This window comes from Oncorhynchus masou, chromosome 5 (assembly GCF_036934945.1).
Source record: "Oncorhynchus masou masou isolate Uvic2021 chromosome 5, UVic_Omas_1.1, whole genome shotgun sequence".
Classification (NCBI taxonomy): domain Eukaryota; kingdom Metazoa; phylum Chordata; class Actinopteri; order Salmoniformes; family Salmonidae; genus Oncorhynchus; species Oncorhynchus masou.
The window spans coordinates 70,029,459-70,046,591 of record NC_088216.1 but is presented as its reverse complement, the minus strand read 5'-3'; the positions used below and the strand labels follow the sequence as shown (position 1 = coordinate 70,046,591).

The window sequence follows — 17,133 nt, the reverse complement described above, 5'->3', positions numbered from 1 at the left end:
GTGCTCTGCTCACTTGGGGGAGTGCCGCATACTTGTGTAAGTTATTGACACTGTATAAGATCATCACTATTCAATGAAAAGATGTGTTGTTCAGGAATATGCTCAGCAACAGCATCCATGAGATGATGCTTCATAGGTCACAGACACTGAGCACTGACCTCACCCTCTGGCTGTCTTAGATTGGAGATTGAACTGAGTAAACAGTTCAGTGATAAAGGGATAAATCAAGTCACAGCCATGCATTCGGCTTACGATTTATAATGAAATCCACAATGAGCAGATCCTGCTCTGCTGAGGTTACCTGAAAACATACACCTGTCAATAGCGCAAGTTACTACTGCCATCTTGTGGAAATAAACAGCATGACCATTGAACAGAGTGGAAATATAATTCATCCGTATTGAAAGCTGCAGCTGTCCATTATATGAATTGTTCTGCATGGATGTTGAAGCTGGTCACAATCAGTGTAACATCAGGCCTATGTCCCAAGACACTCCGAATGGTCTAATTGTTTCAATCCCCCAGTTGTGGTGAATGTTACTTGGCATCTGATGTAGCATCTGTTTCCAATACGTCAGGCACACTATGCAGCCCATTCCTGTCTTTTAATAATAGTGGATGTCTGAACCGAGCCGAACCGACACAGAACAGAAGGACAGACTGGTATGCTGCTGTGTCTGTCTGTTCTGTTGAGCTGGCGGACAGATATTGATGATGACAGATGTTGGTTTTATAGATGCCAGCAGACAGGAAATGGGTCAGGAGAATGTGAAAATGTCTCAATCCTATTGGTTCAACCTGAAGATTAGGACCACCTAAATTAAAATGAGCTACATGGTAAGTCTGTACAGTATATTGACCTTGTAAAACTACAACACTGTTCATCCAAGATCTGCAATAACCAAATAATAATTGTATTTCATAAACTGAACATGAATATGTCAGTGATGTAGCATTGTCCTCTAGTGCATGAATATGAAAATATGGCAAAATATTTTGCACTTTTAATGAAGGAGTTTATTATCTTTCAATCCTATACAAAACCATTGCAGTTAAAAAACTTTAGGTGAAATATTTACATATGAACAAGTGTCTGTGCAAAATGTACAAGAAATAAGGGAGACATGCAATGCTTCCCCCTTACTTTGATTTCTCTGTAAGAGACAAATATGGAAAGTAACAGGTACTGAAAAATCTTCATCTAAAATCAAAGTGATCAGGAAAATATACCACTGAGTTTTAGCCAGGGCTGTCCAATGGGGCATCAGAACAGAAGCACCGATTATTGAACAGATAGGACAGCTTTAAAAAATAATAACATCACCATTTATACCTCAGAATATCATCAAGTCTAGGGTTAGAATATAAGAATAAAGTTATTTGAGAAATGGTAGAATACATGCAGTCCAATAAAACTAATAAAAATGAAACTTTCCTACATGCATATGCACAGTTGTTTTGTGGTGACAAAGGGGCCTTTGAGTTTTTGTCTATTTTAAAATAGTTTTTACTATTATTGAAATCCAATAATTCATCATTGCAAATACCTAAAAGACCCCAAAAATGCATAAAACAAATATTAAATCATTAGAATACAATAGTCTCTACAATCAACTCATTCCCTCTAAAATACAAATTTTCACACCTTATCCCATGCAGAAACAGGAGGTGTGATCGCAAAAACACAAATGGAGACTGAAAAGAAAAACGTGTTTGATCTGATTACAGAATATAAATACAAGACAAGCTCAAACAGAGAAACTAAAGACACATTGACTGCTTCAGATTTCAGAATTAATCACTAGATGAATTGCTTTGCTGTTCAACATTATATTAAAATATATGGCTTCTTTTGTCAGGAAGGCAAGAAGAAATCAGAAGTGTTCAAACTAATTCAGAGGCCAATAGAATACCAAAAACAAAATAAGGATAATTGTTCTCAACAATCGCTAGAAACACTGATGATTAATTATTAAAAATATATTTTTTCATATAAACAGAATTATAAAATAAATTGACTATTTTGTAGAATCAGTTTGCACACTACAAAACGGCCTTCCAAGTAAAATGTATAATAATGTATTAATATATTTACAGTTTCATTAAAAGGGGATTCTAAAACAAAGTCAATAAAAAGGAAATAAAAACAGTAGAAAATTTGAACGTTCCAGGATTGCTCTGATGGAAGGTGGAGGAGTGTTGAGGGAGCAGTCAGGCCTAGAACCAGATAAAGAGCGAAAGGACAACCAGAGTATACAGGGGAGACAAACGTTCCAGTCACTTTAGGTAGCTCCATTCACTGTGGCCTGGAGAATCTTGACATCTTTGTTGCTTTAGTGAAGGTTAGGGTGACAGCTCTCTGGACTGGCTCTCTGGGTGTCTATTTGAGGAAGCCTTTGTAGAGGAGATGGGAGTGACTGGTGTCTCTCTCATTCTCCAAACAGAAGAGCAGGTCCCTGAGGTTGACACGAGTGATGCGCTGGCGGATAAACTGTCTGGATGCTCCTGAACTACCACTACCAGACGCAGCGGGACTGGACCCTGAGCCCTGAGAGAGAGATGGGGAGTGACAGTCAGAGAGAACAAGAGGGAGTTTGAAAGTGGCAGAGAGTGAGAAAGTGGCAGATAGTTGAGGGGGAGTTTGAGGGCAAAAGACAAATAAAAAAGGAGACCGAGAAGATTGCGATTTGACTACATGAAGAAACAGCCCACAACCACGCTTTTCGAGAAGTTGGAGATCATGTTACCTCAGCTCCAGCTGCAGCGGCTGCAGCCTCCATTTTCCTCTTCTTCCTGGGGCCGATGGCTGCCAGCGCCGTCAGGTTAGCTTCCTTCTGTCTCAACTGAAACAGCTCCTGCTGCTGCATCTGGAGACAAACACATATACACGAGATAGGCCTACACAAACACACCCCTACTATGGACACTTTGGTGACACATATTTTATTATGCCAAATTCTCATAAGCCTATCCATCCCTCTTACCTCTTTGGCTTTCTGTTTCAACCGCAGCTGCTCAGGGTCTTCTTGACGAGAACGAGACTGAAAGGACACCCATCAGAAAACAGATCGGAATGTGTTAACTGGGTCTCCAGAATAAAGTAATTAATGTCCACCCTCTCACCATTAGTGGCCCTAAAAGTCTAATATAATAGGAGTGATAGTGGAATGGGTCTGTGCTGAAACAGCTTCAGTACCTTTGCTGCCTTCATCAGAATCTCTCTCTCCTGCTCCTCTTTCCTCTGTTTCTCCATCTGATCCAGCTGCTCAAAGAACTTGATCTGGGCACGCATGTCGCTCGTCTGCTCGTACCGACTGTCCTCCTATCAACACATACATTCATTCACCATAAAGTACCAGACCATAGGAACACATGCTAAAGATGCAAATAAGCACAAAACTATACAGACCTTGAAGTTGATGTTCCTCTGCTGGGCCACCTCAGAAACTTTCTCCAACAGGTTCTGAAGCCTGGTCTGGGAGGCGTGGGACACGTAGCTCACTACCTCCGGCCCCAGATCACTCACACCAAACTTCTTACCTGAAGAGGGGAAACACTTGCAGTCAGTGAAAGCTAAGCTCAAAGGTGCATTTTTCAGTGTATGTAACTGTGTGTGTGTGTGTGTGTGTGTGTGTGTGTGTGTGTGTGTGTGTGTGTGTGCGTGTGTGCGTGTGTGTATGTTAGTCTCACCTATTTCCAGTATTCTACTGGTCAGTGTGGAGGTATGGAGGAAGGCCTCGTCCTTACAGGACCGTGTCACCGCTCCCACCAGCTCGGAGTTGGTTGCCAGGATACGGGCACTCTCCTCAGACAGGTTAACCCCAGCCATAGATGCCACATCATTGATGTCATCGTCATCCCTGGACACAAAAAAACCCAGTCAGCCAGGCAACAGCTACAGAACTTTTCAATCTTTCATTTTAGTTGTGATAATTGTCCTCCTACTGGTTTGTGGATGGGACATACATAGCTGACCTGAACGTGCCCCCAGCTTCCTTCAGCTTGTTCTTCTGAACTACAGTGGCCAGAGAGGCAGCACCAGGAGACGACTTAGATCCAGTCAACATTCCAGGATTCACTACAGGGACAGGGAGATAGACAGGAGTGAGAAAGAGATCAGACAGATGTGATTTCTTGGTTTCTCTTTTTGTATTACATGGTCTCCTCCCCCACTCACCTGTCTGTAGCTGTTTGAGCTGCACCTGTGGCTGTCCCAGCATGATGTGACTGTGGGGGGGCGGTCCTCTGAGGGTCACCATGGGGGTCATCTGAAGAGGCCTTACCATTGCCCCCTGCTGCCGAGGCTGGAGCACCTGATGGTTCAAGGTTAGGGGTCAATGGGGCGGTTGGAAAGATGTAGGCGGGAAATCCTTTCATATATACTATATATACACAAAAAGTATATGGACAACGCCTTCAAACAATTATTTCAGCCACACCCGCTGCTGACAGGTGTATAAAACCGAGCACACTGATGCAATCTCCATAGTAAACATTGGTAGTAGAATGGCCTTACTGAAGAGCTCAGTGACTTTCAATGTGGCAACATCATAGGATGCCACCTTTCCAACAAGTCAGATGTCAAATTTCGGCCCTGCTCTAGCTGCCCTGGTCAACTGTAAGTGCTGTTATTGTAAAGTGGAAACGTCTAGGAGCAACAACGGCTCAGCCACAAAGTGGTAAGCCACACATGCTCACAGAACGAGACCGCCGAGTGCTGAAGCGCATCTGTCTTTGGTTGTAACATTCACTACCAAGTTCCAAACTGCCTCTGGAAGCAACGTCAGCACAATAACTGTTCGACGGGAGCTTCATGAAATGGGTTTCCATGCCGAGCAGCCGCACACAAGTCTAAGATCACCATGTGCAATGCCAAGCTTCAGCTGGAGTAATGTAAAGCTCGCCGCGTTTGGACTCAGGAGCGTTTCCTGGAGTGGTGAATCATGTTTCACCATCTGGCAGTCCGACGGACAAATCTGTGTTTGGCGGATGCCAGGAGAACGCTACCTGCTCCAATGCATAGCGCCAACTGTAAAGTTTGGTGGTGGAGGAATAATGGTTTGAGGCTCTTTTTCATGGTTCGGGCTAGGCCCCTTAGTTCCAGTGAAGCAAACTATTTTTTGTTTGTTGTAATTTTTACCCCTTTTTCGTGATATCCAATTGGTAGTTACAGTCTTGTCCCATCGCTGCAACAACCCTACAAGGTTGAGAGCCATGCGCCCTCCGAAACACAACCCTGCCAAGCCGCACTGCTTCTTGACTCACTGCTCACTTAACTCGGAAGCCAGCCGCACCAATGTGTTGGTAGAAACACCGTCCGGCTGGCAACTGAAGTCAGTGCAATGGGACAAGGAAATCCCGGCCGGCCAAACCCTACCCTAACCTGGACGACGCTGGGCCAATTGTGCATCGCCTCATGGGTTTCCCAGTCACGGCCGGCTGTCACACAGCCTGGGATCGAACCCAGGTTTGTAGTGACGCCTCAAGCACTGCGATGCAGTGAAGGGAAATCTTAACACTACAGCATACAATGACATTCTAGACGATTCTGTGCTTCCAACTTTGTGGCAAACAGTTTGGTGAAGGACCTTTCCAGTTTCAGCATGAATGTCCCCGTGCACAAAGTGAGGTCAATACAGAAATGGTTTGTCAAGATGGTTGTGGAACAACTTGACTGCCCTGCACAGAGCCCTGACCTCAACTCCATCAAACAATTTTGGGATGAATTGGAATGCCGAAACCAGGCCTAATCGCCCAACATCAGAGCCCGACCTCACTAGTGCTCGTGGCTGAATGGAAGCAAGTCCCCGCAGCAATGTTCCAACGTTAGTGGGAAAGCCTTCCCAGAAGAGTGGAGGCTCTTATAGCAACAAAGTGAGGCACAACTCCATATTATTTGCCCATTATTTTGGAATGAGATGTTCAACATACTTTTGTTCATGTAGTGTACTTCTAATACTAACAATTTTAATAAGAGTAAACAATGAGATGTGATTATAATCTATCACTATTAATAGCAATATGGTGGTATAGTACCATTGGGGTAGTCAGCCCCTGTTTGCTGATGACAGGCTGGAGGTGTGGTCTGATGGTTGGGGCTGCAGGGCGCAGGGCTGGGCTGTCCAGTACCACAGTGGTGGGGGTGGTGGCAGAGGCCTGCTGCTGGAGCCCACTGTGCTGGATGAAGGCTGCTGAGTCTGGGGTGAGCTGCCGCAGAGCAGGAAGGCTCCTCTGGAGGACAGACAGACAGAAAGGCAGAGATAATTTGATCATTTAGCAGAATATTTTGGTGGGTTAGCAAACTGGTGGGTGGGTGCTGAAGACAGGGTCATGACTTGGTTTTGTTTATTCAATGGTGCGTAGGAGGATTCCTTACCTTGAGGAAAGGCACGAGGTAAGGCTGAGGTGAGGAGTTGAGCTCTCTGTATAACCTGTTGGTGAAATCCTCGACTTCAATCTTCCCTTCCTGTTAGAAATGAGAACAGACCATCAGTTCCAAAGAAATATGCAAAATGTTAATCATCAGATTGCAATCCCTGTCTATTGTGATACTCTCAGCAGCTGACACCAACAGTCCTGATCTATACCCTGATCCCATCAGTGGTGTGTCTGGTCTAGAAGTGGCACCACCCAGAGTGGTGTGGCAAAAAAAAATCTGGGGCCTGTAGTTCTGGTAACCTAACCCGGTAAAACTCTATACGGTATAATGTGATTAATCTGTCGTGAAAAGGTTTAATATGGGCTATGATGGGACCAGAGTTTTTCTAAATCAAGTCACATGGTTTAAAAAAAATATCCTGGCCTTGGGGAGGATGAAAACTCTGTCAAACTGCAGCAACCTTGTACTTGTTCATAAGAACTATATTTTAAAGGACTAGGGGGGTTTCCTATTCAGACACCTCTTGGAAAGCAACCTATTTGGACAATACAACACACAGGGCTGAGTTTGCATCATGGAGTCCTGCCCTACGCAACTGCAGGCCTAATTAAAGATGTATTCAGTCTGTGAGCTATTGTGTTTATTGATTCATTCCAGTTAATAATTTTGGATTGAAAAAGTCTAGGTAAACTAGTCAGCCCAAGTTTTAATATACTGAACAAAAATATAAAAACGCAACATGCAACAATTTCAACAATTTTACTGAGTTATAATTCATATAAGGAAATAAGTCAATTGAAATACATTCATTAGGCCCTAATCTATGGATTTCACATGACTGGGCAGGGGCGCAGACATGGGTGGGCCTGAGGGCATATGCCAACCTACTGGGGAGCCAGGCCCAGCCAATCAGAATGAGTTTTTCCCCACAAAAGGGCTTTTTTATAGACAGAAATAGTCCTCAGTTTCATCAGCTGTTCAGGTGGCTGGCCTCAGACGACCCCGCAGGTGAAGAAGCCAGATGGAGGTCCTGGGCTGGCTATTACACGTGGTCTGCGGCTGGGAGGCCGGTCTGACGTACTGCCAAGTTCTCTAAAATGACGTTGGAGGCAGCTTATGGTAGAGAAATTAACATGAAAAATATCTGGAAACAGCTCTGGTCAACATTACTGCAGTCAACACGCCAATTGCACGCTCTCTCAAAACTTGAGACTGTGGCATTGTGTTGTGTGACAAAACTCCACATGTTTTTGTTGTCCCCTGCACAGGGTGCACCTGTGTAATGATCATACTGTTTAATCAGCGTCTTTATATGCCACACCTGTCAGGTGAATGGATTATCTCAGTAGGATAAATGCTCACTAACAGCCATGTAAACAAATGTGTGCACAAGATTTGAGAGAAACAAGCTTTTTGTGCGTATGGAATTTCTGGGATCTTTTTTTTCACTTCATGAAACATAGGACAAACACTTTACATGTTGCGTTTATATTTTTGTTCAGTATATAAACCAAATTTGATCCGATTCACAATTTCTCACAAACAAAATGAGCTACAAATACACAACGTTACCACTTTGTTTACCCTGGCCAGAGGGACAGTGCGCATAGTAAACAGTTGCTGTTGTTAGTAGCCTACAGTTGATCAGACAAAAAAAATAGTGTTGTTTCCATACAATACCGCATGTCAGATGGCTAATGTTTAGGTGTATAGGCTACTACATTTATGGAAGAGTTTCTGCTTTTATTTATTTATTTTAAATTTGACCTTTATTTATCTAGGCAAGTGAGTTAAGAACAATGTTTTATTTACAATGACAGCCTAGGAACAGTGGGTTAACTGCCTTGTTCAGGGGCAGAATAACAGATTTTTACCTTGTCAGCGCCGGGATTCAATCTTGCAACCTTTCTGTTACTAGTCCAACGCTCTAACCACTAGACTACCTGCCGCCCCACAGAGTTTTTGCTTGTGTCTGATGGGAGTGATGTGTTATCACACTTGCTAAATAAATACTGGATAAGTTGAGATAACGCCTTAAGCTTTGTGCCCAGACCATGCGACCTGCAATTTACTTGAATCTGATTGGTGAAGACACGTTAAGAGCCTGAAGCAGCATTCCGATGTGAAGACCAGAGAAATTGTGTGCGAGTTGTCAACTCATGAGGCAAAACGGTCAAAAAAACAGCACTTAACACTTTGCATCAATATATTTTATTAAACTAAATCAAAAGTGGTGTGACGCTGCCACACCTGATTGAAAAGTGCGGTGGCAAATGCCGCCTCGCCACATGTTTTCCTGCAGCCCTGGTGTGGTCACTCACCAGGAGATCTTTGACCAGGTCTTTAACGTTGGCGGCAGTCTCTGAGGACTGCTTCCCGCTGGACGCCAGCTTGATTAATGTAGACAGGAAGTTCTTGCATTTCTTCACATTCTCCATCGTCTCCTACAGCAAAACAAACAAGGGGCAGCCTTAGAAACAAAGTCAAGCTCCTTATTTGAGGAACCATCATGGGCTCTTGCGTCATCATATCCTTCTATCATATCCTTCTAAATTTGCAGTATTTGTATTGTGTTTACCAGAGACCATAAAAACACTAGAAATACAGCTATGGTCTAGCAAAGGAGCATTCCCTAAACAGAGGACCTAGCCCTGACCAATGGGGGTGGGTGGAACCTAGTTCCGCACCGTTGCCAAGGTGACAGTGGTCCCGGGTGATGCGGTGACGGTCCTCTGGGTGGCCCCTGGTAGCGCTGTCCCCATAGAAGTGCCTGCAGCAGCTCCTACCACAATCATGGGACTCTGGGGGGGAAATACACACATCATCCAGGTTGTTATATTCAATGCAACATAAAGTAGATCAAATGTATGACCAAAATAGTGAGCTTTGAGGAGACACCTCATTGACTTCTCTGGGATATATGGGACAGTATCGTCCCACCTCGCCAACAGCCAGTGAAATTACAGGGCGCCAAATTCAAAACAACAGAAATCCCATTCATAAAGTTTCTCAAACATACAAGTATTTCACATAATTTTAAAGACAAACTTCTTGTAAATCCAGCCACAGTGCCCGATTTCAAATGTGCTTTCGCCGTAAAGCCTACCAAACGATTATGTTAGGTCAGCACCTAGTCACAGAAAACCATACAGCCATTTTCCAGCCAAGGAGAGGGCTCACAAAAATCACAAATAGTGATTAAATTAATCACTAACCTTTGATGATCTTCATCAGATGGCACTCACAGGACTTCATGTTACACAATAAATGTGTGTTTCGTTCGATAAAGTCCATAATTTATGTCCAAAAACCACATTTGAAATTGGTGTGTTATGATCAGAAATGCATTGTCTCAAACAAACATCCGGTGAAAGTGCAAAGAGCCACATCAAATTACAGAAATACTCATAATAAACATTGATAAAAGATACAAATGTTATGCATGGAATATAGATAAAATTCTCCTTAATGCAACCGCTGTGTCAGATTTCAAAATGGCTTTACGGCGAAAGCACACCTTGCGATTATGTTAGGTCAGCACTAGTCACAGAAAAACATTCAGCCATTTTCCAAAGGAGAGGTGTCAGAAAAGTCAGAAATAGCGTTATAAATATTCACTTACCTTTGATGATCTTGATCAGAATGCACTCCCAGGAATCCCAGTTCCACAAAAAATGTTTGTTATGTTCGATAAAGTCCATCATTTATGTCCAAATACCTCCCTTTTGTTCGCGCATTTAGCCCAATAATCCAAGTGCATAATGCGCAATCACTTTTTCAGACGAAATTTAAAAAAAGTTATATTACAGTTCGTAGAAACATGTCAAACGATGTATAGAATCAATATTTAGGATGTTTTTAACATAAATCTTCAATAATGTTCCAACCGGAGAATTCCTTTGTCTTTAGAAATGCAATGGAACACAGCTACCGCTCACGGGGGTGCGCGTAATCAGTTCATGGCACTCTGCCAGACCTCTGGCTCAATCAGCTCTCATTCTCTCCTCCTTCACATTAGAAGCCTCAAACAAGGTTCTAAAGACTGTTGACATCTAGTGGAAGCCTTAGGAAGTGCAATATGGCCCCATAGACACTATGTTGGATAGGCAATGTGAAAAACTACAAACCTCAGATTTCCCACTTCCTGGTTGGATTTTTTAATCAGGTTTTTGCCTGCCATATGAGTTCTGTTATACTCACAGACATCATTCAAACAGTTTTAGAAACTTCAGAGTGTTTCTATCCAAATCTACTAATTATATGCATATTCTAGCTTTTGGGCCTGAGTAGCAGGCAGTTTACTCTGGGCACCTTTTTATCCAAGCTACTCAATACTGCCCCCCAGTCCCAAAGAAGTTAAAGGGGAGGAGAGCTATAGCATGGGGCTCCACACACATACTATCCATCACTGGCCGACAACAAACACTCTTCAGACCCCTTTAAAAAAGGACCCAGTGCATACAAGACCTGAGAGAACTGAAAAGGAGTCAGAAACTGTTGGCCCGGGACAAATCAGGCATTCACTGAAACCACTGGCTGTGATAATGAGTGTGTGAGAGCCTGCAGCTTGCACTCATAGTAGATGCACAGAAAACACACATACACACACACACTAAACTGACACACCAGGAAAGCACTTTCGCACACAAAAGGGGATTCAAGCTCAAAAGAGATGCCTACGTTACAGAAGAGGACCTCGAGAGAATTTAAAAAAAGCAAGTTTCACATGACTGGTGCCGTTTCTGCCTTCTGCTAAGGCCCAACTGTATAATATAACCTACTGTGTGTATCCTACTACATCTCTCCTGCTCTGCTGTAGCCCCCCCACTGCCTGTCCCCCACTGTACCTGTAGGACAGGAGGCCTCTGGAGTGTGGTGGTGACAGGAGGCTTCTGGAGTGTGGTGGTGACAGGAGCAGAGGTTGGCACAGGTGAGCCCTGCTTGATGATAGTGGTGGGAGTCACCTGCCTAGTGAGGATGGGCATTCCAGGAGCCTGAGGAAAAAAGGAAGACAGTCTGATCTGGAGAGTACTTTTGGGGGTAGCTGTGCATGAGGTGATCTTGTCTATTGAACAAACCTGGACTGAGGTGATCTGGAAAGGAGGAGTGCTGGTGGGGGTGGCTGGGCGGGGGGCCATGACTCCCTGGGATTGGGACTGCATCTGAGCCAGGGTCTGCTGGTGGATCATTAACAGCTGCCCACTCTCACTGCGCACCAGGACCATACCTGTGGGAAAGAGAAAAGATCATTTGACTTCCCGTAACCCATGTTAGATTCCCTTTACAACACTTTGTAACACTGTAATACATTTGTAACAACACTCCTCTACATCAACAGAAGAGGGATTCTGTAGAACAGGTAGTACTTGGAGGCAGTTCAGCTCCGATCCTCCCACATCTGCTAACATTTATCTGAGAGATAGAGCGCTGGATAAGGGCCATAAACACTGTGCCATTTCATGCTAATCAGTCTTCCTAAAGAAGCAAGGCAAGACAAGGCGGCAGAGTTCCATACAGGCTGAAGCGGCAGTGTAAACGAGTCACACTGTAATCTACATGGCAATGCATTGGGACACCGTGCCTCGCCACAGGGGGATCAACACTGACTACGCTACAAGAAGGGTCTCAAGAAAAAGACTGGCTGCATTACAGGCAAAGCTGGTCCTGTATTCACAGAGAGCTCACAGAGGACAGGACATTATACACACACTGCTTAGACAGGCTGGCACATGTGGAGACTGTTGCTGCCCTTTCTGGTGGTCGTCATCATCATAGAGCATACAGGTAATACAGTATTAATACTCTTACCAGGCCAGAACTGTATGCTATACTTACACATGCCATATCCCTGTCTGCCTTCCCTTATATCTGTTGGTGTTTATGAGTGATCAAACTTTTTACTGTGTAGGCTAAATGTTACATGATAGAATAAATAAATCATAGGGATAAGAGAAAATATATTGAAAAGATCTGAGTATTTGATTATCTACTTGTTATACATCAATTTCCATTTCCTGAGTGTTAACATGAGTTGACAGGAGTGTTAACAGTGCACAGGCAGTGAACTGCGCAGCACAGACACAACAGGAGAGCGTTTGAGAGGCACGACAGGGCACTCTACAGCAATTCAATGAACAACCACGACAGATCAGCAGGGAAAGTTTGGGATGTTCTGTGCAAATGATGCAGCAATGAACAACCAGTAAGTTTTTCCCTTTGACGGGTCAACATCAGAGGATAATCAATGAAGCAGCAAGTACACTATTACAACACCAAGTCTGCAATATACTTCTATTTGACTGTCTTTAAAACAATGTGTAGGCATAAAATTATAAATATAGGAACAATATTATATTTTCGTATATTACGTTTTTGTAACTATTTAATTTCAAAGAGAGAAACGTACCTGGGGGAAGCTGGATGTTCTGAACGTTGGGCTGGTTCGGGGATGTCTGTGGGTGCCGAGGCGCCAACACCTGTTGCGCGATAGAACGGCTCCCTCCCGGGCTCGCAGCCACTGTCACCGGAGTGGAAGCCCTCGGTGCGCTCTGGAACGACGGGTTCGTTACAGCACATGAGTCATGTGCAGTCTGTATGCTTGTTTTGGGCGCCTCTGCCATGATTATGTGCGACCCCGCACTGACAGCCACAGACGTGGGCGACTGACCATTGTTCAGGCAATCGAAAGGCAATCCCGCATTAGGACCATTCATCGCTGTACCCGATCCCGCAGTTTGCATAGATGGCCTCACAATATGTGATATGGCAGGTCCAGTGCCCAGACTCGCAGCGTGAGACGAGGTGACAACATTCGGAGAGTTCACGAATGATGTCTGGATGATAGTGGTGTTCAATGAAGGTGGCATTACTGCGCTCGCATGTCCTTTTGACAACCCCGGCCCGTTGTTGACAACTGTGACAGCTACCGAGGCATTGCCGCTACTCGTGCAACTACTTGACAGCGGTGTCCCAGTGAGAGAGACAGCGCTTCCTGAATTGTGACAGTTCATTAAACTGCCTCCATTCAAAGTTTGAGTTGCGGAAGAGGCTACTTTCCCCCCGTGGTTTGGGAGAGGAGTTATTATACTGGCACTGACAGCAACAGTCTTTCCTTGGCCGTGTCGTGCCGATGAGTCCGACTCACTCGATGAGGCATCCATAGCTGAACCCTGGGACCACGTATTACTAATAATGTCACCCCCTTTGTACTCCAGCCCCTGTTGTGGAGCGGAAACAATGGTGAGAGAAGGGGGTGAACAAATAAACGAGTGTTTGCTTTCGTTTACACTTGAAACAACAAGCAAAACAACGTCACCACAGCATACCTGCTTTTGCAACCTCTTGAGCAAGTCCCCGTTTGTTCTGCTGGACATTAGCATTAAACCCTGTCCCGGAACTGGCCATGTGTTTAGCGACTGTCTGGCTACTTGCCTCAGGGCTCTCGTGACCCGAAAACTCGGACTCAAGAGACCCCACAAGATCACGAACTACTTTCTCGTCCACCTCAGCGTTAAAGAAAACCTCATCTAGCAAATCGAAGCCTGCCGCCATCTTCACACTGCTGCAAGCTATGGAGCTCGAAAGTAACGCGCGCATGCGCTGAATACATGCAACGTCACCCCACAGAGATTCCAAAGTGCGGTGATTGGTCGTTTCCCGGTGATAAAGGGCGGGACAAATGGCTACTGACTGACATTACGGAGGATGTAAGGGCTGAAACAACACTGAATAACAAGAGCTTATGGGAAGAAACTCAACTCGATAGTACATGTTGTATGACGCGTATTTGCGATCATATTCTAACCAACTGATTGTGGAATAACTCAATGCTATATATTCGATGATGAAATTATGGGTAGCGACAGAATTTTAACCGTACATTTAGACTAATTCCCAGGTGGAATGCACCTGGGTCCTTTGCTCTGGGGCTTCAAGATGGCTACGCTGTTTTTGTTCAGCTTGTTTGGAGCGCCGCTGTACAAATGCGTTTGGCCACGCCTCTTACAATACAGTTTTTGCATACTGTCAAAACCACATGGGGAGTGTCAACACAGAGGAAAAGTTGGGTTCTGTGTGAAATACATTTATGGAATTGATAAAATGATCAAACTTGAGAATTTGCTGTTTTTGATAGGAAATTCATATTGTTAGACGTGTGTATGCCTATATATCATTTTTGCGGTGCATATCTCGTGGCCTAAATGTAAAAATATATATATACAATTAAAACAAAAAAATAAGACTATGACAATATGTTGAAGGCTATTTATCTGTGCCATTATTGCCTAGAAACCTTAGCCCATACCCTAAAAGGGTTGGTTTCCCAGACACAGCTTCCTAGTAGTATTTTTCAAAAGCACACTTATTAACTGAGAATCTCCAATGAAAGTGTTGTTTTTTTGGTCCAGGACTATGATTAATCGGGACATTGTCACTGAATGTTTGTGGTTATATACGAAGATGAACACCAGCTACAGATTCTTTTTGTGGTTAATTTATCCCACAAATAGGGTTGCGTGTCTCCCCTCAAAGATGGAGAGGAGAAAATAGCGCACAAAAAAAAAACCTTGAACAGATTGGTTTTTAGATGCATGAACAACTGAAAATATATTTAACATTCCACAGTGCATAGGACACTTCATGCCCCATCAATGATAGGCCTATGTGCCATGGGTAGCCTAAATCCATATTGAGTTGTCAGAAAACGTTTAGGATATTCCCTAAATCCAATTTAAACATTGCTCTCTAGGCCTATTAAAGGGACGTGTTGCAGTGTTATGACAATCATTTAGTTTATCTCCAAGGCTATAATTTTAATGGACATGTGTCCCACAATTGGGTTTGTAACATAAAGCACCAGCTTTAACAAATTGTGCACCTGCTGATACATTCGAGTTTGGTGTTTGCTTCAGGGAAGGATAACTCGACGGTGGCTTTGGCAAAGGGTGAGTTTCCCTCAATTTAGGTGTTGTTTGGCAATTGGTTTTGCCCCCCGAATTTAAATGGTGCAGCACGTTTGTGAATTATTAACTCTACTTCCAAAAGCCACAATATTATCATCTTATTTTCACAGTTAAATCATTTGGGACAGAAGGCCAGACTACAAACAGACTAGTGCCACCCAAAGATTTTATGAATACATGATTTTCAGAGGGAGTGCCATCAAGGAAATAAATGTGTGTGAGCCACCTAAACCACAACATGGTTTACCTCACTACCCAGCCATTGTACATGTAGGAGACAAGGACCAATACAAGAAAAACATGACATAATTGGATTCCATGCATATTATCACACAACCTAAGACTGATTGTATGCATCAACCAATTGTTGCGTGCCACATCATCGACTGACAGATTGCTATAACATATGATGTGGTTAACTGATGCGTTAAATACCTATCCAGGTGTTGTAAGATCTGGACAGAGGAACGCACCCATAAGCATTTGTTTGCTTTGCTTTTTGTAGAGGTCCATTGGCAGCACCTCTGTCACATCCCAGGCCCCCTATAGTCCCTACATGAGTATGGTGGCTTCCTATAACCAGCTGGCTGCCAGCTCTCTACTCAGCCAGCAGTATACTGCTGCCTTGGGTCTGGGTGAGTGAAACTTTCTTGGAGAGAGACCCTATCAAACACACAACCACCTTCATGATGTATTTTATTTCAAGATTTTGTCAAAATAGCCCTTGAACTGTTGAGGCCCTTGTACATAATTGCTATGTCTTTAAACTTTGTCACCATGTAGCAGCTCATCTAATGATGTCTGTGGGAAACTGTCCCCAGATCTCATGATCCAATTATTCCCTGGCCTTCCTCAGGAGCAGGACTTCACAGCCTTCCAGTGAGAAGAGGACTGGTGGTAGAGCAGGATGTACAGACAGTACCAGCGGATAATTCTGTCCACAGAAGTGGCCAGTCTGCCTCCCAGCAGCAAAGAACGGAGTCTGGTCAGCCTCCCGAACGCTCTGGCAGAGATGATCCTCAGTCTCAGAGGACGACTGCCTCCAGTGGTAAGCTCAGACAACAGGAATGAGGGCTTCTGGTACAGCCTGGTACATAGTTTGAGTAACACCTGCTGTGTTTTCATTCCTTCTTTATGAATTCTCATCACTTTAGGGAGCAGGATAACTACATTGAGCTCTAAAATTATTGAGTGACAATTTTATTTTATTTTTTTGGCTTTGTAATCCAGCACTTTGGATTTTAAATTATTGAATGACGAGGAAGTTAACCTTTTAGATGTAGGACCTGTGTTGTTCTGGTACCTGTTCCGACTGACATTTTCGCTTTATATGTAGATACCCTAGATCAAACTGGCTTGCGTTGAGCAATAGTCCTGGTTCCAACGGACACAGTATACAGTCGTGGCCAAAACTTTTGAGAATGACTAACGGCTTTCTTCACGTGAAGGAGAGTCAGACCAAAATGTGGTGTGGCTATTGAGATTCATGTTTAATAAAACAATGGAAACACGAATCAATACAAAAACAATAAACGTAACGTGAAAACCGAAACAGCCTATACTGATGCAAAGTAACACAGAGATAGAAACCAGGACAATCACACATGACACACAAAGAATATGGCTGCCTAAATATGGTTCCCAATCAGAAACAACGATAAACACCTGCCTCTGATTGAGAACCACTTCAGACAGCCATAGACTATGCTAGAAAACCCCACTAAGCCACAATCCCAATACCTATGAAAAACCCCAAGACAAAACACACCACATACCAAAACCCATGTCACA

At 43.8% G+C, this 17,133-nt stretch overlaps 1 protein-coding gene and 1 pseudogene across 2 annotated transcripts; one reads left to right on the top strand and one right to left on the bottom strand.

The window, feature by feature from the left end:
* Positions 1 to 994: 994 nt before the first annotated feature.
* On the bottom strand, positions 995 to 13,692 carry LOC135540168 (transcription initiation factor TFIID subunit 4-like). Of its 2 annotated transcripts, none has more exons than XM_064966599.1 (15): positions 12,786 to 13,692; positions 11,458 to 11,606; positions 11,227 to 11,373; positions 9,067 to 9,180; positions 8,701 to 8,823; positions 6,377 to 6,466; positions 6,037 to 6,231; positions 4,178 to 4,313; positions 3,967 to 4,078; positions 3,691 to 3,860; positions 3,410 to 3,540; positions 3,197 to 3,322; positions 2,985 to 3,041; positions 2,748 to 2,867; positions 995 to 2,548 (listed from the first exon to the last, which is right to left on the bottom strand). In XM_064966599.1, the coding sequence occupies exons 1-15, from the start codon at positions 13,537 to 13,539 to the stop codon at positions 2,381 to 2,383; spliced, it is 2,592 nt and encodes an 863-aa protein (XP_064822671.1). In that variant the 5' UTR covers positions 13,540 to 13,692; the 3' UTR covers positions 995 to 2,380. The 2 variants fall into 2 exon arrangements, with proteins under 2 accessions (XP_064822671.1, XP_064822672.1); XM_064966600.1 differs by having other exon boundaries at positions 3,976 to 4,078.
* A 1,356-nt stretch (positions 13,693 to 15,048) lies between these two features.
* On the top strand, positions 15,049 to 16,914 carry LOC135529761 (protein LSM14 homolog B-like; annotated as a pseudogene).
* Positions 16,915 to 17,133: the final 219 nt, after the last annotated feature.